At 30.8% G+C, this 24,557-nt stretch overlaps 2 protein-coding genes across 8 annotated transcripts in view; one reads left to right on the top strand and one right to left on the bottom strand.

The window, feature by feature from the left end:
- Positions 1-24,557, bottom strand: part of LOC107448148 (G protein-coupled receptor dmsr-1) — a 430,440-nt gene that overhangs the window by 170,206 nt on the left and 235,677 nt on the right. For all 7 annotated transcript variants that reach the window (XM_087168852.1, XM_087168851.1, XM_087168847.1 and 4 more), the window contains exon 4: positions 20,268-20,309. The gene's annotated coding sequence lies outside the window, so the exon portion shown is untranslated. The remainder of the gene's footprint in view (positions 1-20,267; positions 20,310-24,557) is intronic.
- Positions 1-24,557, top strand: part of LOC107448146 (nose resistant to fluoxetine protein 6) — a 45,288-nt gene that overhangs the window by 4,997 nt on the left and 15,734 nt on the right. Inside the window, exons 2-11 of the mRNA XM_043047784.3 lie at positions 701-906; positions 3,600-3,702; positions 6,654-6,747; positions 8,663-8,757; positions 11,421-11,600; positions 15,733-15,811; positions 17,205-17,297; positions 20,864-21,029; positions 22,046-22,125; positions 23,459-23,563. Coding sequence (XP_042903718.2) covers positions 701-906; positions 3,600-3,702; positions 6,654-6,747; positions 8,663-8,757; positions 11,421-11,600; positions 15,733-15,811; positions 17,205-17,297; positions 20,864-21,029; positions 22,046-22,125; positions 23,459-23,563 — 1,201 coding nt within the window. The remainder of the gene's footprint in view (positions 1-700; positions 907-3,599; positions 3,703-6,653; positions 6,748-8,662; positions 8,758-11,420; positions 11,601-15,732; positions 15,812-17,204; positions 17,298-20,863; positions 21,030-22,045; positions 22,126-23,458; positions 23,564-24,557) is intronic.

Here is a 24,557-nt window from a genome sequence, read left to right as displayed (position 1 = left end):
GGTTCTAAATTCTCTTGTGATTTTTGTAGCGAAATTGAAATAATTTTTCGTCATATTTTGTATTTGACTCATTTAATAAATTGATTTTCTTTAGATATAACCGGAAGTATTGAAATACCATAGCAGACATATTCAATTGTTCTCGTAAAGGGCGTCACCAACATATCAAAAGCAATAGTGTTTACGGAAACGTCTAAATAATTGTTTTCCTTTAGCTCAACCTAATCAATTTGTTCTTTTTTCAACAAAAACAATCCCATCCTATTTCGAAACTAAACTGTACTTCTAAAGACATTATTACATAAAGTGCTCACTAATGTCTGAATACACTTTTTTAGAATGTTAAAAGCTATAGACATGAAAGTAGCGTCTAGGTTCAGTGAAATGGCTAAGTTTTGAACCAGATGATGCTGCAAATGGTCTCAATCTGTAGCTCACAGCCACCTTACTAAACTTAGACACCACCATCATATCTATAGCTGTAACTCCTCAGTTATATTAGGTGCTTGCTGATTTCAGTTGGGAAGACAGTATACCATAATCAAAATAATCAATACTTTGGATTTCGTAACTTTTTTCTCTCAATTTTATAGCACACCAATTTCTTATGCTCCTCATTTATAAATAATTACTTTACTCTGCAAACATAATTTTCAGTTTTGAAGTGAAAATGACTGAAATAAATGACTTATATTTTCAGTGTTCGACGTGACGGGTAAGATCCCCAACAGTTTTAAAAGAGGAGCAGGCATTGAATTTGGATCATACGATGATTGTCTTAGAATTGCGGGTCCATCCAACGAGGTACCACCATTCAGTGGACAGTTCTGCATGGTACATCTTCAGACTTCAAGACCATTTTTATTAGAAGAAGACACTCCATTTAAAAGATACGCAACAAATTTGGTACTTCTCTACATGTCATTGATTTAATTAAATATTTAAGGGTTATAATTAAAAATATTCGAGTTATAATTGAAACGCTAAATACTCCGAACGTACAGAGTACTCCTGATCTGTAGTTGTGCTTGCTTAAGAGGTTCAAAGTTATATTTGAAAGTTGCCCCTCTCTTCTTCTTTATGGCACAATTTTAACCAATTGCTTCTTCTGTTCTTTTTCTTTTACAACACCACTTTAACTCAGCGGTGCGCAATTCTTTTTCACTATTAAACTCTAAATGACCGAGTTTCTTTTTGCGGAACCCTGACTTAATGTAAAAAAAAGGTCATCTACAGACGTGAGAGAGCCATGATGGCTCAGGGGATAGAGCGTTCGCCTTACAATGAGGCGGACTGGGTTCGAATCCCAGTCGATACGAATTCCGCATCCGTCTTGCACCGACCACAGTGCAGCATGGAATATCCTCAGTGGTAGACGGATCATGGATTAGAGTCCCCTTACCGTCAGGCTAACCGTGGGATGTTCTCGTGGTCTTCCTCTCCATGTATCGCAAATGAGGGTTAGCTCCATCAAAAAGTCCTCTACAAGGCAAATTTCTCCCAATACTTGATCCAAGAGTTCCCTTGTCTTCTGGATCTGGTTTAAAATTGCAAGGCTACGGAGTTGAACATTAGTATGCGTAAACCCATGAAATTGGGTCGGCTGTTCAACGACGGTTATAAAAATAAAATAGACGTGAGGGCCTGGTTGGTCGGGCACTGGGCCCATGTCCAAGAGTTTGTGGGTTAAATTCCCGACGGCCGTGTAGTAAATAGTGATTGATCCCCGTGTAGTAAATAGTGATTGATGAACGTTAAATCTGTCGAGTTGCAAAGTCCTCCATGTTCCCATAACAAATCAATACCTCTGGGGGTACTGATCCAGGAGTTTCCTTGTATTCTGGATTGGTTCAAAATTGCAAGGCTACGGAGTTGAACATTAGTAGTCGTAAACCTAAAAATTTGGTCAGTTGTTCAACGACGGATATAAAATAAAATAGATGTGTGGGTATAGAGCGTTCGCCTTCCAATGAGGTGAAATGAATTCGAATCTCAGCGATGGCTGGTTGATACGAATTCCGCACCCGGATCACACCAATAACAGTGCTGACGTAAAATTTCGTCATTGGTATACAGTTCATCGGTTAGATTCCTTTTGCCGTCAGCCTAACCGGGGAGATTCGCGTGGTTTTCTTCTCCATGTAACGCAAATGCGGGTTAGTTCTCGTCAAAAAGTCCTCTTCGAAAACTAATTTCTTCCGATAAATGCAGGAGTTCCCTTGTCTTCTACATTGGGTTCAAAATTACAAGGACACGGAGTTGAACATAGTCGTAAACTCAAACTTGAGTCCGCTGTTCAACGATGGTTAGAAAATAAAATAAAATAAACATCTGTAAACATACTAACCGAAGAAAAAGGACTACTCATTATTTTCTAAGTATTTAATGTGCAGAATGAAATATTTTAAATTCTGAACTAATTCTTGATTGTGCCTACGCTGAAAACGAATAAAATAAGTTGAATTCTGATTTTCACTGCTATAAATATCGAGAATAGTCAACTGAGAAACTCAATTCTTAGTTTTGTGTTTGGTCATTATATTTTGAACTGAAAAGTTTCATGTGTAATACTTATGGAATTCTTTATGAATGCATGCTCTTTTCATAATTTATTCAACACATTGTCAGTAAAATAAATTTTTCAAATTTTGCTACTTTTTAAATAAACAATTTTATTTAATCAATTGAAATAGTAAACAAATTATGGATTATTTATTGGATATGAATATAATTATTATTGGTTTATAAATGTGGCTGGTCTTGGAATCCCTGTGATATTTCTACGGGACCTTAGGGATCCGCTTAACACTAATTTCGAACCGATTTTCTAACCTATAACTGCTTTTGTCTCTTTGTTTACAGTACTCTAACATTCCAGGCACTGTATTTTTATTAATTATATTTTTCAGTTCTTTCTTTTGTAATATTATGAGGAAAAAATGAATTTAAAGCGGCGTTTTTCATGGCAGCTCCAAATTTTAAAGGAAGCTTTTTCGCGTGAAAAGCTCTACAGAGAAGTCCTCTACTAAGGCTAGTCTGTGTAATGCTTGATCCAGGAGTTCTTTTGTCTTCTAAGTTGGTTTTAAAAATACAAGAGTATAGAGTTTAAAATTGATGGTTAACTTTAAAAATGGGCCAGCAGTTCAACGCTGCTGCATAAAATAAAATGAAATCACTGCCACCAGATAAAACTTTACAAAAGTACTAATTACTATAAAACCGAAGTACTATCCAGGACAAGTGTCAACACTATATTTTAGTAAGTCTGACGGACCACTTTTCTCTTTTTTTGAAGGGGGGGGGAGGGTTTTGACAACATTTCATTGCACAAAACGACGCACTGTACCAATTTTGAAAAAAAAATTGGGGCAATGTGATTTAAATAAATACAATTGTAACCCATATTCTTTTCTCCTTTTTTTGAAAAATTCACATAACTTTAAGTTTTGAATTTTGATCACGTAACTTTAAATTTGCCTGTTTTTTTACATCTGCATTGAATTAGGCTCTGTTCAATATAACTTAGAAATTAATGTCTTAAATAAAACATTTGACATAATAATAACAAGCTTTTCAAGTATATTGACATATCGTTTCAGGTTCCAAGTTTAGATAATACAAAAAGGATATTAAATTGGCATTTAGGTATATGCATACCATCGTCTTGCTCCGAACAAGACATTTACAACATCATAACTGCACGTGAGTATTTCATTTTAGAGATTTAGTACTTTCATTTCTGTTTGAGTTCTCAATAATAGATTAGCGAAACACAATTAGACGAATTATTAGAAAACGTGGTTTTTAATCTAGTTTAATTTACCACATTACCATTACTAGTTCATAAATACATCCGTTTTATGGACTAGTTCACATTAAAACTGGCTTAGTTTATCCAAAAAGAAACTTCAGTTTCAAAATAAAATCTGAAAGAGCATTTTTCCTATAAGCGTTAATTTCCATTTAATTTTAAAAAAAAATATTTTAATTTTGCATTAAAAAAGGATTGCGCAAATTAGTGCAACAGAAATTGACAAAAAACTAGGAGGGGCTGATGGGCTTTTTTGTGAATAATATGCTATAATATATTTTTATCACTGATATGAGTTCGCAACTGTTACTCATAACTGTTAGGTCTGTCATAACTGTTAGGTTTAGCCTATCTAAAGCCTGCGCTGTCTACGCTTATGTCGCAAAACGCCAATATGGAGAAAAGCCACAGTTTTATGAAATTGAAAAGCGTTTGTGGTCTAATTTTTTAATATTTCAAAACTTACTCCAATGCCGCTTTACCTGGGATCATAAAAATTTGTAAAAACTTAGAATAAGGCAGTTTATTTTGATCATTTTTATTTCGGTGGAAAAATGTAGCCAAGTAAGTAATTTTTTAAAAAAAGTTTAATAACTTTAAAAATATTTAAGTTATTTGCCCGTTGTAAAGCCTAGATAATTCTTCACGGAGAAATTATATATTTAGTTTAAAATCATCGCATTGCTTCAAGTGTAAAGTACTTAAATTATGGCTTTTTAATTTACCTTGGCGACAGAACTTCGAAAAACAATGTTGAAATTCGAGCTTTATCAGAAAAAAAAGATAATTTCCTTTGTTTATAATTCTAATACCTCATATAATTACTATAATTTCATGTAAGAAAAATTTTTAATGCAATCATAACAAAATGAACTACAACCTAAATTTAAAAAAAGAATCAATTATACATAAAAAAAGCATTTAAACTTTGAATGCATAATATGGCACACAATAAGAAGTAATAAATTAAAAATAACTTTACTTAATTAAAATAACTTTACAGTTCAAATTAAAAACGGTTTTAATCACTCTTGAGATATTTATAGTTTTAAAATTTTTATATGAATGCTAAGATTTATATCCGCCAATTTCTAATTTAACTTTAATTACTTTGATTAATTCCTTTTTTTCAGATAAAGTTAAGGACTTGATTATAAAATGACGATCTTGGATGAGATAAATAAATTTTTCTACAAAAATCGATAAATAGTCATTATTTAAAGCAAAAAATGTGCCCTGAAATTTTGACCTATTAGTAGCATTTCAGTGGGCTACAAATTCACCAAACATAGTACTTCTTCCCACAAATTTAACAGTTTATAATTTTCGAAATAATTATATAATGTTAGTTTTTTTAAAAATTTAATTTTACTTCCTGTACATTTTACTACTCACCTTTATAACTTCAAATTTCTAAGTCGTACAATTTTTGACGAACAAAACAAAATGTAACATTAAATTTGACACCCAAAACAGTGGTGGCAACGGCAAGCCATCATGCAATTTTTTAATAAAAAGAGATTCAATTCTTGGCCCTCAAAATATAAGAAGGGGCAACCACAATTTGGAAAATAAGGTTACGATATTTTAAGAAGGAAAGAGATCGAAATCTTAAGTCCCTTAATGTTTATTTAAATTTTTCATGCATTTTTTAATTTTTTCAAATACAAACTAAGATAAAAATTTATTTTTACAGTTTTATTTTTTTAGAGTAGTTAATCCAATTTCTTCCTTAAGATGCATAGTTTTGTCATTTAAAACTATGGATTAACTTGATGTGAAAATTTGCAAACATACAATTAAAACTTTTTAGGTCATTAGGTGAGTTTAATAATAAATAATCAAATATTTATAATTTTTCTCATACAATTATCTCCGGGTAAACAATTTTTATGTGAAAAGGTTCTCTTCTTTATCTATCCTTTTTTTACAGCTTGATTAGTTCCATAGATGTGGCGAAATATGCAGAAAAGGAAATTAACATTAAGAAGCTCAAACTTTTGACTGCTTTCTTGTCTAAACTATTAAAACAATATTTTCCAGACAGCGGCAACCCTCTCGTTTTATTTTGAAAGTTAACAATTCAAATTCGTCGAATAAAAGATGCGTTTATTCAGAGAAAAAATATTTTTGTGGCCGATTTTGCAAGTTAGTGCTTAAAACTAATGTATGTTTAAGTCCTCGAACTATGAATATTGAGTCCCAATACACATAAATTATATCGTACGTTCGCTCCTTTTTTCCCCGTATACCTTATTACCATGAATATTGAGTCCCAATACACATAAATTATATCGTTCACTCTTTTGCGCCTTGTCTATCCTATAACCATGAATATTGCGTCCCAGTACACTTAAATTATATCGTTCACTCTTTTGCGCCTTGTCTATCCTATAACCATGAATATCGAGTTCCAGTACACATAAATTATATCGTTCACTCTTTTGCGCCTTGTAATGCGCCTATGAATATCGAGTTCCAGTACACATTAATTTATGTCGTTCACTCTATTTCGCCCTGTATACCCTATTACTATGAATATTGAGTCCCAGTACAGTAAAAGAGTAAATTATATTGTTTACTCTTTTGTACCCTGTATATACTATAACTATGCATTTTGAGACCCAGTACACATAAATTTTCTCCCCGTTTACCTTATTACCATGAATATTGAGTCCCAGTACACATAAATTATATTGCTCACTTTTTTGCGCCCTGTATACCCTATAAGACAAAAAAAAGTTTCCTGGTATGATTAGCCAAATCTCCTATTATTATCTCATAAATATTATTTTATTAAAATTCTGAAATAATCAGTTCACCTCACTCTTTCTATTTTCAGTTACTAAAGCCAAATTTGAAAATGTAACTGCTTCCGTTTCAAACTGCGAATCAAAAATAACCAAACAATGGACGGAGTCAACCGAATTTGCAGTGTAAGTTCTCCCACTGCATCTTACTAATTTTGTGTTCTGTTTTCATACATGATTTTCCGCTATCACCACCCTTCGTATATAAATTCAGAATCTCTGTAAACAAAAAACAGGTAAAAGAACTAAGCACATAACAGTGCTCATCAATAAATATTTAAATAACGGAAAAACACTAACCAAACCTCAGAGGAAGCGTTGTTAATATCAGTCGTCTAAAACAGGTACTAAAATAATTTTAACTGAGGTGAAAAATGAGAAAGTGCTTTTCCAATGAAGATTTATGCAAACAACGTGCACCTCATTTTGTATACCAGTACAGTATACCTCTTTTACTAATTATGTCTCCCAATAGTTATCAACTAAAAGTTTACAACGAGAGTCTAAAAATTAGTTGAGTTCTTGGTATAAATATACTTTTCGAAAAATAAATAAATGGTAATAATTAAAGTTTTTAAAATACAATGTTGTTCCTTTCACTCTAGTGTAACATTTAAAAGAAATTGACTTTCGAGACATTATTCAACAGACAGAAGTTATTAAGAGATTAGTCAATCGAAAAAAATTTGTACGGAAAAAATACCTCGGTTGCATGGGTAACTTTGCCCATCATGTTTTTCTGTTTGTATTGAAAGAGAAAGCAAATATATATAGACCGAAGAGCCATTACATTATGACCACCCTGCTAATAACATGTAGGATCACCTTTAGCCCTCAAAACTGCTAGCACCCGCCGTGGCATTGATTCCACAAGGTGCTGATAAGTAGTCTGAGGTATCTGATAGGTAGTCTGAGGTGAGCGTGGCAGCATGAATTTGGTTTTCCAAGTAGGAACATAAATGCTCTATTGGATTAAGGTCAGATGAATTTGGGGGCCAAGACATGACTTGAAAGTCACTGGAATGTTCCTTGACGATTCGACCCTTATGACATGGTGCATTATCCTTTTGGTAAACACCATTCCCCGCAGGAAAAAATGTTGCCATGAATGGGTGAACCTAGTAGCTATGTTCAAGTAGCTTATAGACGTCAAGGATTGTTCTATGAGGATTATGGGTCCTAATGTGCCCAATGAAAACATTGTTCCAGGGCGAGAGACCATGAAAACCTGGACGAGCCTATTGTTATAGATGGTAGGTAGTCATAATGTAATGGCTCTTCGGTGTATATCTGAACGCAATACGCTGAGTCTATATCTTCAGAACAAAGACTAGAAATTTACAGTACACGAAATTTTCACTAGAAATTAAATTTTGGGCAAAGTAACCTCAGTTGAAGATTTTCTGCGAGTTACGTCATACAACTTATTTCTGAAATTTTCTGTTGCACGGGCAGAAAACAAGCTTTTTAATTGGGTACTTGCAACTCGAGAAGAAATAAAGTGATGATTACGTCTAATCATGTGGTTTAAATCAGATTCAGTTGGACACCAGTAAGCGACGTCACGCGTGTGTGATTAGCTTCTGAATAGACAAATTGCCATGATTTACCTATTATAACGTCATCAGGTATCCAAATGGAGATGTTCTTCGCCTTAACATTTAAAATATTTCAAAAGGCGTTGGCTATAATTTATTTATTTCAGACATAGTTAACTTTTTTTTAGAATAGATTTCATGCTAACGTCTTGTTATAGAATTAGAACTATGAATTAAAAAAAAATAGGGATTCGGCGCAATCTTTTACGTGAGGTTCCTGCAAAACGAATCAAATGCCTGATCTTAATACGTCAGTTACAAAAAAAAAAAAAAAAAAACAAAGAAGAAGAAAGTAATTTAATTTTTTCCCCGCGTATTTTCATCTTTTCAGCAATTTTTGATTGCCATTACTAGTTAAAAGATTAAGAGGTACTTTCTTAAGGGTATTTTTTTTAAAATAATTTTTCCTATCTGATGAATTCCATGTACATATCATCTTACAGATTGGTGCTAAAATGTTTATTGGGTCTGTGCATAATAGGCACCCTGTTAGACGTAATGGACCAAGAACCAGCCGAAGCTGAAAGATTAAACACTGGTAAGTTCAGTACATACATTAGGGGAGAGTGGGGTCAATTGTAAGAGGGTACGATTGTAACAGAGCAAAAATTTCGAGTGACGGGTTCTAGATTTGGTTGCAAGGTGGCGCACAAGGTGTATTTAACAAATCTACATGTACACCCCTGCTGGCAACCATTTTAATGTACTTTTGAAAGAGTTACATCACAAAAGATATTTTCACGCTACGTAAGTACTTTTTTTGTAATTAGAATATTATATTGTAACAAAGTAATTCTGTTTAAACAAATAAAAATTATTAACCGAATATGTTAGTAGACACCTTAGTTAACATTTCAAAAAAAAAGATTAGTATTGCTAATTAACTAGTATTGTTTTTAACAAATGAAGCTGAAATGGCGTCTTGGGGACGATTGTAACAATAAGTAAAGGGACGAATGTAACAGCTGAAAATAAATAATCTTATGTTTACAAACCATTACTTAACTCTTTAAGAACCACCAATAGTTTCCTATATCATTTATATTATGTTGCATGTGCATTATGTTATTTCTCACCTTTCACAGCATAAATTTAAATTTTTAACCCCTTAAAGTTAAAAGTTTAACCCTTTAGGTCTCTGCTCATTATTATTTTTACTCCTAAAATATCACTACTATTTTGATCAATAGAAAAATATATCACAACTATGATAATATGTATAATTAACAACGTTTTAGTTGAATTTATGAACTGTTACAATTGACCCCGTAAGTGGGGACAATTGTAACAAGTGCACGACTGTCAAAAATTGTTAATAACTAATATAATAAGATTTAAAATAAGGTATTTATTTATTTTTTCTAGTAGAGGATAGTCTACTTTACTCGTCTGTCAATTAATACTAATAATATATTGGATTTTTTGTTAGTTAAAAATAGTTAAGTAAAAAATTTTACAATTGACCCCACTCTCCCTATATTTGGCTATATTTGGTTGGATCCCTTTTCAGCCTATTGAAGGCGTCGTTGGTTAAAGGCGTATGATATTCATCAAAATTTAAGACTAAGATTAACATTACTGAATTTTAACCAGTGAAAGCAAGAGTGGTCTTTCATTCTTGCTTTAGCAGTAGCACATTTATTGCACACCATATGAAAAGTTAAGAAATAAAAACACATCAAAGAGAGAACCTTGCCTGACCACTTATCGCACTACTGGTCAGATTCAGCTAAAAGTAAACTGCTGTTTTTCTACGGAATTGCAGTATTTTTGAAGCTATTTTACTACCAAGAGTAAATTTTCATTTTAATTTGTAAACTTGGTCAATTCGTTGCTGTTTTAATTTTGTAAATTTTAACTCGTAGTACAATTTTGATTGTAAAAATAATTCAGTTTTTTTCAGTCAATGTGACTTAATTTTTTGGCAATTCATTTAAAGAAAAACTATAATTCTTGTCTACAAAATTACTGCAATTTTAAAAATTCAATTCAAAATCAGAAATTTTAAAAAAACGTAACTTTAATACAGCAGTCAATATACTATCATTGTTTTAGAATTGGATTTTCTGATGTATTTGCTTGAAAGCTACATATATTTTGTACTGATGTAAAAATGAAAAAGTATTCCATTAAATCAAGCATATTTTAATGTTATCAAACTAGCTTTCTTTAAAAATTCACTTTCTGTAACCTTTTATTTTTTTTCTTAATTATATATTTATTTTTGATTATTAATTCTATGGATTTTTATGAAGGTTCTTAACATATATATTAAACATATATTAATAAACAGTATACATAATTATAAAATACACATCAGTGGCATATTAGTATGTCAGATAATAGGGAATTGAGCTTGCTGTCGCAACCGCACTCTTTTGTAAAAAATTTCGATGACAGTTTTCCAAAACTATTGACAACCCCAAAGCGGGAAATTAAACAACCAGTTAATGAAAAAGCCTTAAAACTTCTTACAATATCGATTAATAATGAAAACGCTTTGTTCTCTTAGGTAGCATTCCATACCTAATAACCCTCTACTAGCAGCTGTCGGATATTTTTTTCCGTTGGCAACCTTTTTAAACGCAAATTTTGTGAAGTTAAAATCTTCTATACATTTTCAGACATTCCTTTCTTTTATCAAGCTTTAATTTTATTTTTTCTTCAAAACTATTAATTACTAAGTTTTAATTCAATTGATAATTTTCCAGGGCTCGAAGAAAGTCAGAAATTTTACCCGTCCCCGAGGACGGCTTGTCCAACAATGTACCCGTCCTCCTTTGAAACTTACCCGTAGCTTCTAAATAAATAAAAATATAATTTTCTGTTATTTATTACTAACATTTATATAAATTGCTCAATGAATGAGAGAGAGACTATGTCCTCGTGAAATTCTGACCAAGAGCGCCACATTTTTTCGTTACCTTTTCTTTTATTATTATCTGCAAGCACACACAATTATTATTATTTTTCTAATATTTAATTAATTTATTTATTTCAATTCAATTGTCTGAATAGGAATTCAAATACAATCAGGCATCAGTTCCATTTTATAGACCATTGACAGATTATTCATTTGGCTGATTATACGCTTAATTTGTATGCCTAGTTGCTCTAGTAAGCCCAGTTGCCCAAACTCTGCAGACAATCAGAAGCGTACAGAGTAAATTTCAAAAGATTAAATATTTATTTCTTTTGCAGGTATTATCCGTCAATCTTTGAAAGCTTTCTCCATTCGTTCAAACACCATAAAACTATTTGACAGGGCGAGAGTCGATGTCGAAATTCGGCGAATTTGTGGTGTTTTGTCCGTCGTGTCTATCTGGATCATCGTATGTAATACAATTGTGTATCGGACACCCTGGAAGGAAATGCGCTACAGTAAGTAGCTAACACACTTTTTTTCCATTCGTTGCAATTGTGTGATTTGTTGAATTCGTAAAGAATGAAGCTTTACAAGATTTCAAAATCAATATAGTATTAAATTGATTATAGTATTATAATGTCTAATGTAATTCTGTAAAAAAGGATTGATTTCTTTCTTTCCGTTGGCAACAACAATGCATCAACAGCATTAAATGTGAAAATTTAAATAATTTATAAAATGAAAGTGGTATGTTACACAGCAATAACTCAATGAATGAAATTCAGGGCTCTTGTTGCGAGGTGACGATGTAATCAGGTTTCTGTCAGTTGCAATGGATACTAGCGACAACATATGGAAATTTTGTAATGTGCGTTTTGAAATGTGCGTAGAATTGAAATATTTTCTATAATTTAAGTAACGCTCAGTAAAATACTGGTGATTAAAACATGAATATGTGAATACTTAAAGAAAGATAATTTCTATTTGCTTGAATATTTATTTTGAATTTTATATAATGGATATTTGAGTTAATAAACATAAACATAACTATATATATATATGGGTCATTCTCACAAAAACAGTCATTTTCATGTCCCCAGTATATTTTACGTTTGTTTAACAGCTTACGAAAAAAAAAAAATTAGGGAAAGTGTCCTTCAGAATGCAAGCTAACAAAAGAATAAAAATAAAATTATCAATTTTTATTTTTTATTTATTTTAGGTAATTAAAATATACCAATATGACATTCCCTCACTTGTCCCCACTGCTGATTTAAAAAAAGAAAAAAATTGTTTCTGAAATAAAATAAAAAATTTTACAAATTCGTGTTTTTTATTTCAGAATACTGAAATATAGAATTCAGAAAATCAATTTTAAATTTAATTTCTGATAAAAATATTAGCACAGCACTATTTTAAACTTTGTCCCCAGTGTTTCGCGTCATACCCTCACAACAATGTTCTTATCACCTGCAATCTTCTTAGAATAAAAATATTTTAATAAAAACTTCAGAAGTTAACAACTGGCATCATAGAACAAAATTGCAGTATGTTTCCATCTTCAACTTAAAGAAGCTTTGCTGTGGAATAAATTTGAATGAATCAAACCAGGTAAAAATTTTTACATTTGTCATTCCCTCATGTCATTTTTTAGAGTAAAATAAAATACAACTTCATCGAGAAAGTGGATAATTATATGTTGCTCTCTTGTATGAATATAATTGTATGTGATTGACTTCAGAAATTAATTAGGCCTAATTGTTATTTTCAAATTTTATTGAATTCGTCATTCTCTCACTAGTGTATAAAGTGAGGGAATGACGCTGAAGTAAGGGAATGATTCACGATGAGTATATTATCAAATTTCTTTTTGTTCAATCGTGCCAGCCAATTTTATTTCCCAAACCTGTAAAAACTATTAAATATATAAGACTAAATTATAATAAATATTAGATATACTTAGCATGTTATCATTTTCAAACTTTAGGTAGATGTAACTTAGATAAAAACATGTATTAAAATAAAATATCATTCCCTCACTATTAGTGTCATTCCCTCACTTTTTAAATAGTGAAAATAATTAATTTACTTATTAATTAATTTGAAAATTAAATTAAAAAATTAATACATTAATTTATTTATTTATTAATTTAATTAATTTATTTCTTAAATTAATTTATTTATTTATTAAATTAATTAATTAATTATTAATTATTATAAATTAATTAATTAATTATTAATTATTATAAATTAATTAATTATAAATTAATTATTTAAAAATTAATTAATTTAAATATTAAGTATAATTTATAGGATATATACTTTCTTTATAATGCCATTACATATTTCTATTAATATAAAAAGTTTCAGAGCTTTTTATTCACTTTACTTTTTTGGGATTTTATGAACTGAAAAATGACAGTTTTCGTGAGAATGACCCATATATACTCAAGAGGCAAAACATTATGACCACCCCTACATTTTGCAATGAACTCTCCTGGATGACGTGGAAGGCACGTGATCGGGGGGATTTGGTATTTAACTGTTGCTGGAGAATTTTGAAGAATCATTCTTTTAGTTACTTCTGTGTGTGATGGGAAAGGCTGCTAATCTAAGCGACTCTGATAGAGGGCAGATTGTAATGGGTCGAAGGCTCGGAACAAGTATTCCGAAATTGCACGACTCGTGGGTTGTTCGCGATCTACAGTTGTTAGTACTTATGCAAAGTGGATGAATGACGGTGAAACCAGCAGTAGAAGACATGGTGTTGGACGTCTACACGCTATCAAAGAAAAAGGTCGTCGGAGATTGTCTCGTTTGGTGAAGCAAAACCTGGGCCAGACAGTGGCTCAGCTGACACCCCAATACAATGCAGGGTCAAGTAGGATAGTATCAGAGCACACTGTCCAGCAGACACTGTTGGATATGGAGCTACACAGCAAACGTACCAGTCGTGTGCCTTTGCTGACCAAGCGTCATCGCCAACTACGCCTGCACTGGGCCCGGGAACATCACGACTGGTCCATGGATCAGTGGGAGAGAGTTGCCTGTTCAGATGAATCACGATTTCTCATTCATCACGCCGATGGCCGTGTCAGAATACGCCGTCTTCCAGGCGAACAATTGCTCCCTCAATATACAGTAGGTCATACGCATGCCGGTGGTGGCGGTATTATGCTTTGGGGGACGTTCTCTTGGGCATCTCTGGGACCCGTGGTTGTGGTAGAGCAGACCATAAATGCTACTGGGTATCTGAACATCATTGCGGAACAGTTGCACCTTTACATGGCCTCTGTTATTCCAGCTGGAAATGCAATTTTCCAACAGGACAACGCCCCGTTTCACAAGACTCAAATTGTGTTTGAGTGGTTCCAAGAACATGATCCTGAATTCCAATTAATGTCCTGACCACCTAACTCACCGGATCTCAATCCGATATAGCACATTTGGGATGTCATGGAACGGCAGCTCAGAGTTCAAAGACCACTAAGTCTGAATATCTCGGATTTGAGTGACCGTTGTTTAAACATCTGGTACAATCTGTCTCCGGTCACCCCAATACAATGTACTTGTGGCATCCATGCCAAGACGGGTTGCAGCAGCGTTGCGGGTTAAAGGTGGGCTAACTCGTTATAAAGAGGTGATCATAATGTTTTGACTCTTGAGTGTAACTTATTGCTCCGCTTAATACAAAATATGAAATTTTCTGCAAATTTAACAAGTGACATTTACGAAATGTGCTTACCATCAGGATCAAATTGCTAGTTTTTATTTATTTATTATAGAGATATCATATTTTGGTATTTAGTTGGTAATCTTAATTGGGGATTTAATAACTCTAAGAGCTTAAAAGAAAAGATCTACTAAGATTGCGATTGAACAAATTGGAGAGTACTTGCAGGTGGTTGACTAGCCAGGAAAAAAACTACTTTTGTGTTTTGTATTTCTTTTAACAAAGACGATTTCATTGACACTAAAATTGTTATATATTTAAAATTTTGAAATAATTTTAAAAACCCATATTTTGCTATTTTCGTAAATTGGTTTGGATTAGACAAAACCTAAACTATTGACGCAGCGAACAGCTTTACATAATGGCTATTATTTACCTAAGTGAAGATTTTTTTCAGACTCCAATCTAGGATATCGGTATAGCATGATACATAACATTATTGTGGATCTATAACAACCTTGTAATTGAACATTAGGTTACTCTACGCAATTGCTTAAAGTTTTGTGTTTACTATTTGTACATTTTAAAGAGCAGAATCCTCTGCAACAACATGCCTTCTGAATTATTTTCGGAAAAAATTTTTTAACCTGCACCAAACACTATATTTTTCGCTTAGAAATTTTTTTAATAAATTAGGCTTAAGATGTAAACAAATATTCATAATTCATAAAGTATTTAAATCCTATTCAGCCTTTAGGTCACTGTGTCATAAAGCTGTGCATATAATGCAAAAATTTGACTTTAAAATTGTATCGGAACATTTTTTTGCTTCCAGCCAAATTTTTCAAAGCAGCGTGAACCTGTCACATTCTCACATCACACAAGGAAACAACCCACCCTTACTGACTTCTGTATTTTATTATCGAGGTATTTGTATATTCTGATAGAGATCCTTTCTTTTTTTTCCTTTCCAGCAAGCTTCCGAGATATTTCCATGGCCGTAGGGTTTGCAGATAGCTTTGTCGTAGCAATGGATGCGATCTTTTTCATATGGTAAGATTGTTATTCCATATTTCGGCGAATATATTGTCATTTATCAAAAGAAACGTCTGCACCAGTCGTAGCGCCACGGAAATACGAGTATTGATTTAGATGCCTTTATTTCCTGCCTTCTCCTATTCCATGACAGCTTTTGTTATTATTCATGAAATCATCCTAGGATAATTTGATGAATCTAATTTGATTTGATATTCTGTATTACATATATACATAAAATGCATTTCAAAATTATATAAAGTTTGTTAATTAGTTGAAAGAACGAAAATCTGATTTTGTTTTCCCATCTTTATGCACGTAAAACTATTTTTATATATTTTTATAGCTTTCTATTTTTTATTGTTTATATTTAATCCGTGTCGAGGACTTTAAAAAATCTTTTACTCCAGTAGGTACCTATACGCATTACACATTAGGCACCTATTTTTCTCAATAGGCACCTATTTTATGCATTAAACACCTGGAACCATGATGGCTCAGGTGATAGAGAGTTCGACTTCCAATGAGCTGAACCGGGTCCGAATCTCAGCGATGGCTGATCAATACGAATTCTACATCCGGCTTGCATCGACCACAATGCTGACGTAAATGTCCTCAATGGTAGACGGATCATGGGTTGAAGTCCCTTTGCCGTCAGGATAACCATGGGAAGTTTCCGTGTTTTTCCTATCAAAGTAACGTTAATGCTGGTTAATTCCAGTAAAAAGTCCTCCACGAAGGCAAATTTTTTCCAACGCTTGATCCAGGAGTTCCTTTGTCTTCTGGATTAGGGTTGACAATTACAAGGCTACGGAGTTGAACATTAATAGTCATAAATCCCCCCCAAAATTGGGTCAGCAGTTCTGTTATAAATGTAAACATTAGGCACTTATAGTATGCTATTAGGCTCTTAAAGCACTTATACATAGGCATTTTAAAAACCAATTAACACAACCAGATGACTCATTACACCAATTAATTTAGCATTTAATGACGTTACTCATAGCTTTGCAATTTTTTCCGGTTCTACAAAACGGATAATCACTATTTTCTAATATGTCATTAGCATACTGAATAAATGTTAAGGAAATCATAAATCGTAGTTATCTTCCTATTTTTATTCTACCTAATTAAAACGAGTAGATGCGAATGCAGTTTTTAATTTATTAAATAAAACCTGAATTTGTCTATCTAATTTATATCAAATGTGTATTTCGATAAGTGAGGTATCCTCCAAAGATTTGAGATAGAAATTACACTTTTAATTTAACGTGATTTGCATAATTCAGTCGAAGTCCATTTGGAATGAAAAAGATGTTTTTATCAATTGCCACCAGATATTTAAATGCTGATTGGAATTCATTTAAATATGTTGTCTACAAAACTCAAAATTTCTTTATCAATTTCACAGTGGATTTCTGTCAATCTTTTTATTTTGGACTATCTGCGAGAAAACAGGAGGAATCACGAGTGTCTTCAAAGGACTTCTAAAGATTTATTTCAAGTACGTTAAAAATTTATTACTACTTTTTTAAAAAAAATTAAATTATATTTGAGTATCAGCTTTGTTGAAAGCTTTATTAAATGTGCTGTTTAGTTAGTGGCTTAAGATTTACTGTGACTTGGTTTCACAAAATTCAAATTAGAGATTTATAAAAAATGCAGGGTGTTCTAAATTAGATGGATGGATTTTGAAAATTTATTCCGGAATTTTATTTTATTTTTTTTTTAAATTTATGGTTTGATGAATTTTATTGAAAATTTATTGTTTGATGAATTTTATTGAATTTTATTGTAAATTTATTGATTTTTATTAATTTATTAAGAAAATAAATTAATAAAAAATAATTCTTGAGACAAAGTCATGTCGCATCGTATCACAGAGCAGATCATATTGAGCTGCCATTAGTTCAAAAAATTTTAATAGATGGCGCTGTATGCAGATTGAATTAAAGCTGAAGTAGTACAAATTATGGAGAAACAGCTGAAAACCATATAACAATTTTTTCAAATCGTTCAATGAATAAAAACTGAATCACGATATTTTCGAAATGTCCACAATCAACCATAATCAGATGTAGTAATCGGAGGAGGAAGCTTTTATACCTAATAATTAATCGGGAAAAACCGCATAAAGTAACAGAGCCATCTGTCTGAAAAAATTTGAACTGAAACAAAAAGCTCTGGAGAAAAAAAACTATGCCCTATCACATAGATTTTTGCAAACAAAAATTGCTTTTTTTTTAAATTTTGTAAAATTAATTGTTTTGGTTTTTTCTGTTTTTTTCTTTTTGGTGTTATACACTTTAGATGAACTTTCGAAATCCATCAGATAATAAAATCGTTATAGATAATGAATTTAAGTTACGCTTGAAAATGAACCAAATTTAACTGTATAAGGTTAAATGAACTTTACTGAATTTATGGCACTTAATTTAACGGAATAAAACATTCATACTTCATTGATAAACTAATGAAAAAAAATTTAACTGTATAAGGTTAAATGAACTTTACTGAATTTATGGCGCTTAATTTAACGAAATCAATCATTGAGGGAAACTATGACTTTATATTTTTCCTATTCAGAGTACTTCTTCTTCTTCTTAGGCACTACAGCCGGTTACGGACCAAGGCCGTCTCGGTCAGTTCGACCCCATCTAGAGTGATCTGATGATATATGTCTCTTCGATACAATTTACTAGAGTACCTATAACCATAATTAATTATGCACCGCTGATATTAATAGCTAGGCGGTTTTCCATACAGTCTCGGAAGTGGAACAGCGCCAAAACTAGCATCGTTGGCTTAAAAAGGTGTTCTAATATAAGCAAATTCTTCGGTTAGATATCTTCGGAAAACACGTAATAGCTTTTAGACGTTTGACCAACTGATTTACTCTTGTTATAAAGCAGTTTTTTTCTCCTCTCTCATCTAAAGATTGTCTTTAACTGCCATATTTTACTTTAAATAAAAATTAAAAAAAGGGTTTTAATATTTTAAGTTAAAAATATTATCCCAGAAGGGGAGTGATACTAAATCGTTGCTAAATAAATCATTGTCGCAGATACTTTTAAACTTAGAATTTTATATTTCTTAAAACAAATTTTCATTTCACTTTGGCGAAGTTAGAAAATTGTTAAACAAATATTTATCAATGCATATTTTATGTAGCAGATTTTTATATCCATTTATAGACGCTTTATGGCCTTTGAAACAAATAATTATCCAGTTACATATCCATAAAAACGATTCTATTAAAGGCATTTTTATAGCTAATTTTACGAAAACTCTTTGATTCTTTTCATATTCAAAACCCATATTTTAAAACTTCCTTTTCCATATCCAATAACAAGTAGAGGAAAATCCTCTTTATTTTATTTCTAACCTCAAATTATTCGAATTTTGTTCAAATAGGGAGGGACACCTAAGGGATGTCTTCATTGTAAACCCTTTATTGGTTTTTTGTGTTTTTTGTTATGTTCATGTTATGTTCTATAAACACGTGGAACAGAACTGAGCAGATATTGACGAGAAGGTGGAATAAAAATTCCGGAAACGTTGTAGTTCTAAATTAACAATTTGAACGTCTTTTTCCTAAGGGTGTCTACCAATGGTATTCCTTCAAAAACAAATATGTTGGAAATATTTTATAACAATTAAATTATAAGTAAAGAAACCGGTTTGCAAAAATTCGCCGCTACTTGTATAAGGATTCGTTAAAAATAGCAAATCAGCATTCAAGATGCATTTTTTTTTTAATTTTCAGATATTTAATTGCATAAAGGGAAAAAAAGAATTGCACACACATACCTGCCAACTTTTAATCCCTTCCACTATGATATTTCCATGTGGTAGTAAAATGGAATTAAAATTTCAATTGTAAGCAAATAAATTATGTTGTATTTGATAAAACATCTACTGACAGCCATGATAGTAACGCTTATTAATATATGTGCTTAATTTTTTTAAGAATAGTGGTGATTAAAATCATTTAAAAATTAAGTTTTTAAAAGAAAATATAGTATATATTTACTACCACTTTAATTATGAAAATAAAATTTTACGCCAAATGCGTAAAAGTTGGCAGGTATGCAAACATGATAAAAAAATAGCTGAGTTCAAGAAATTTATCAATCAACAATATTTTTGTTTTAAATGCTGCTTTATGGGGAAGTGCGATTAAAAAATTGAATTAATTCAAACAATTAATTAGAAATGTGTGTGGAGTTTGGCACTGTAATTTTAGCTAGGTGTTGCTATGCATTTAACAATACTCTTGACAAAGATAATGTATTAGCTTTACCAAAGTTATGACAAACTTTTACATAATTTTCTAATTGTTTTTTCAAATAACTATTTTTTCGTTAAATTTGGCAAGTTTTTAAAACTAATTATAATTCATGCTGAATCTAATTAATTATAATATAACACTTGCTAAATAGTAGCTAAATATAAATAAATGTGCATTACTTACATTTATTCCAGTACAGAGGATGCTGCATTTCTCATAAATTTCCTAAATGGAGGAAAAATAAATTTATATAGGTTGCTTGAAAACATAAAATACATTTACTATACGTATCATAAACATCTATAAACGAAGTGAAAAAATGGAGCAAAAACAGTTTTTAAAAGTTCTGTGAAAGTGCTAAATCTCTCTAATGAATGATCATTTTAGTAATTAATTTAGAAATACCTAATTTGCTAGTATTTAACCTCAATTTTTCCCAATCAATACGTGATGCGTTTTTTTAATAAATTAAACGGACGAAATATTTTGTCAATTTTTGATGCGGACAGAAAGAAAATCACTAACTTCAACCAAAGACTGGAAATTACGAACAGTAATACAAAAAGAGGAAAATGATAAAAAAATGAAAAATCGCCTTATCAAAATAAAAATTTAATTAATGCATTACTTTGCAGCATCAAGTCATAACTCATTTGCATTTATATTTGATTTAAGCGTCTAAAATTAAAACAAATAGTCACAAATTTTCCAATAATATATTTAGAGCAACTATAATTATCTAATATGTGTTTTAATCTCCTCTAATCTTCTTGGTGCAGATTGACAGCCATTAACGCATTCACTATACTAGCGTCATTTGCTCTAGCTCTTATCTATTATGGCCCTCTCTGGAATCAAACCTGGAATGATGAGTTAATGAGATGCCGAAATAATGGTTGGCTTAATTTATTCAATGCGCAGACACTCTTGCCTATTGACGAAACGGTGAGTAAAGTTTGTACAATGGTAACAAAATTAATTGTGACCCTTAAAAACTTTTGATCGAACTATCAAAACTTTTACCTATGCAAGACAATATAATTCAGCACACATTTGCCACAGATATATTTTATTTAATTAATGATCTATAAATTGAATGATAAAACCAGACACTGAGAAATATTTTCTCAGAATAAACATAACTTTTTATATTGTTTGAATGAATTGAATGGGACTTACGACTATTTGAGAAAATGGTCTACATAGATCAGTCGAGAAAGCTATCGAAAATTAAGTCCCTACAATTTTGTTTTGGGATTTTCATTATATCTTCACAACGTATTGTTTAAATTAAACATGTTTCACCGATTTATGAAACTCCTAATTTCTTTTCAAATTAGTTTTTCACAGATTTTTCATGACTTTTTATTAATTAATTTAAAAATTATCTAAAATTTTTAAACTTTAAAGTATACTATTTTCTGCAAAACTATGCAATTTTACATGACAAAATGTCTGAAAATAAAATATGTAATTTAAAATAATTCATGAGTAATAAATAATTTTTAAAAGTAGAATCTTAAAACTATTGTTTTATTCTTAATTTGAACTCCGACGTTGCATTTCTGAGTCCTGTAGAGCGACCACGACTGTGCTTTTTCCAAAAAGTTTAGCAATTAATAATTTTTGAACTAGATCTTACCGAATGTTAATTTATTTTTATTCCATTGTATTTTTCCGATGAGTCAAAATTTTTAAAAATTTTATTTTAACAGTTTATTTTATGATTTATAGTATGATTCTACAATTAATTCTTTTAAAATGCAATAGTCATAACAGAAGTGTAAAAATAAAAATCAAATTTCATGTCTATTTCCTTAAACGCACATTCTAGGTGATGACTATTTAAGACATTCATATCAAGTTTCTATGACGAATTTCTTAAATTCGCTTTGTCCTAAACAAACTTCACCGGCAAGTTAAAGTTAGAATAATGTTTTAATTCTTTGTTTGTTTTTTAGTGCTGGATGCACACATGGTACCCAGCATTATTAGTGCAGTGTTCGATAGCATCTATTCCTCTAATGTTTCTCCTTTACAGGTAAATTATTACTAAACCTATGATCTGTCTTGCATTCAAATAAATAAAAAAAATGTTTCAAAAACTTCTCTATATTTTGAATCTTAAGTTGTAGATATTTAAGTTGAAGATCTGCCGTTGATCAGTTTTCAATGTGGGTATAAAATTTAACGCTTGTTCTTTGTTTCATTATAATTCATTTTATTGCAGATCTACCGTTTACCTCTACCATTGTCCAAGTGCGTAGCTTTGTTAATTTTAAACCCAACGCAAAATACGAGGTATTTTTAGATGATGCAATGAGACAAATGAATTTTTTGCTTAGAATCTAGTTATGAAAACTAACAAAAGTTTGCATTTTACTTCAAAAAAGTTGGGCAGGAGCACTAACACTATTCGTGTCTTACCAGGAATGTTTTACGATTCTATTATCAAGCTTATCTAAAATTAACCAGTTAACAATTATTTAATCAAAGGAAAAACATTTCTGTGGAATGTTCCGTTATGATATCACGCACATAAAAATTGAAATATTCTAAAATCTTGACTCCCATAAAATTTAAAAAAAATAAAATCGTTCTGATACCAACTAGTTAATCAAAAGAAAATTAGTTCTGTGGAATGTATCGTATGCTCCGTTACAAACATAAATGTGAAAATGTTTCGAAATCTTTAGTTCCATGAAATCTGAAAGTTGAAAGTTAAATATTTCTAAAAAAAAGGAAATAAAAAGCAATTGTCACTGTAATGTGTTATAGTCATAAAATCGAAATTTGAGTAAAAATGTTTTATTCTTTCTCCAATATTACCATTTACAGTATTATGCATTATAAAAACTTACTTCGAATTTTATTACTTACTTAGAATTATTAGACACTCTGTTGAAAATATTCTTGGTAATTTACAGTAAAAGTATCAGTGCTAAAAGTGATAGTGCCTTTTCCGGTAAATTTAACGTTCATACAAAGATTTATGGTAGAAAAACGAATAGTATGAGCGTATGACCATCTGTTTTGAACTTAGAGGAATTGTTTTGCAATCCAATGCACTTACCTCTGTACCATCTAGTCGCAGAGATTGTATACTATTTTAAAAATTAATTAGAAAATTGATCATGACGTAATAGTGAATGGTTAGAAAATTTACATTGACTATTAGCATCTATTTTTGTAGTGTAACTTACTCTAAAAATTGCAAAATACTGTAGGCTACTTTTTAAGAAAAATATTTACCTAACAATTTTCTTAATTTGATTAAAAAATGAAATAATTTTTGTGAAAGTTTTGAATATTCTTTAAAATGTATATCTTTAAAGAATTTAATATATTTTACTGACATTTTTCTTGAAATTAAGGTACCCGAAGATAGGTTTTACTGTTGGAGTACTGGTATTAGCTGTTATTTTAGGTACGGAGAACGCAATTTCGTCTAGAATGTTAGATTCGCTTCACTACTTTGAGTAAGTGTAAACAAACCAATTACTTATGCTTCTTCTAAGTAGGAAATATATCATACCTCTAATGAATGCCTTGTTGTTTGAAATTACCTTTTTCTTAAATATCTGCAAAAATGCAGAAAGAAATTGCTAAACTTAAATTTTTCTTCATTTATCTTTTTATAAATTAGAATTCTTTCTAAAGCAAAATTATTAGTATTTTCCTTTGTTGAAATTAAGGAAAGGTAGTTTTAAATTTCGTGTTTCGTTAAAAATGCAGAGTTCTATTTTCATTTCTTTAGAGATATTTCATTTTAAGAAATTTAAGAATTAAAATAGAAAATAATTCTACTTGTTTCAGACATTAGTTAAACACATTCTGAAAATTGTACATCCAAAAAAAAATATTTATAATTTCAAGTTCTGTTGCCAAATTTATGTTGTTATATTCTTTGGAGAAATTTTTTTTTCAGTTTTCGGTATAAAACATTTCGTAATAATATTATCCTGAATTATTAAAGACAATATTAAAGTTAAATGCTTTGAAAAGTGTCTGATACAAAACTTTGATAAAAAAATTTTAATTTTTTTTTATAAAAATTTTAATAGTAAGAATATATATTTTTAATTTATCTTTTTCCTAACTTGTTATTTATAGAGAAACTCTGCTTTTTTGGAATGAATATAATAAAAGGGATTTTTTGCAATAATTTTAAGGGATGAGATTTTCTGTTATTAATATAATGAATTTATTTATAAAATTTTGCATAGAGTATAATTACAACTTACAAGATGTGGCAATTATTTTCCAAGAATGATCTGAAAACTCTTAAAAATATAATGTAAATTACTTGGCTATTGAAAATATTTCAATTTAGTACAGTTGACATCAACAATGAATTCATCGAATCTAATGGCCGGTATAGACTGGTTGATAAGGCATTGGGCCCATGTCCAATAGATCATGAGTTCAATCCCCGCCGGCCGAAGACACCCCGTGTAATAAATTGTGACTGGT

The sequence above is a fragment of the Parasteatoda tepidariorum genome, chromosome 1, assembly GCF_982258835.1.
Source record: "Parasteatoda tepidariorum strain Cologne lab strain chromosome 1, Ptep-v5.0, whole genome shotgun sequence".
NCBI classification, from domain to species: Eukaryota; Metazoa; Arthropoda; class Arachnida; order Araneae; family Theridiidae; genus Parasteatoda; species Parasteatoda tepidariorum.
This window is presented reverse-complemented; position numbering and strand designations above follow the sequence as displayed.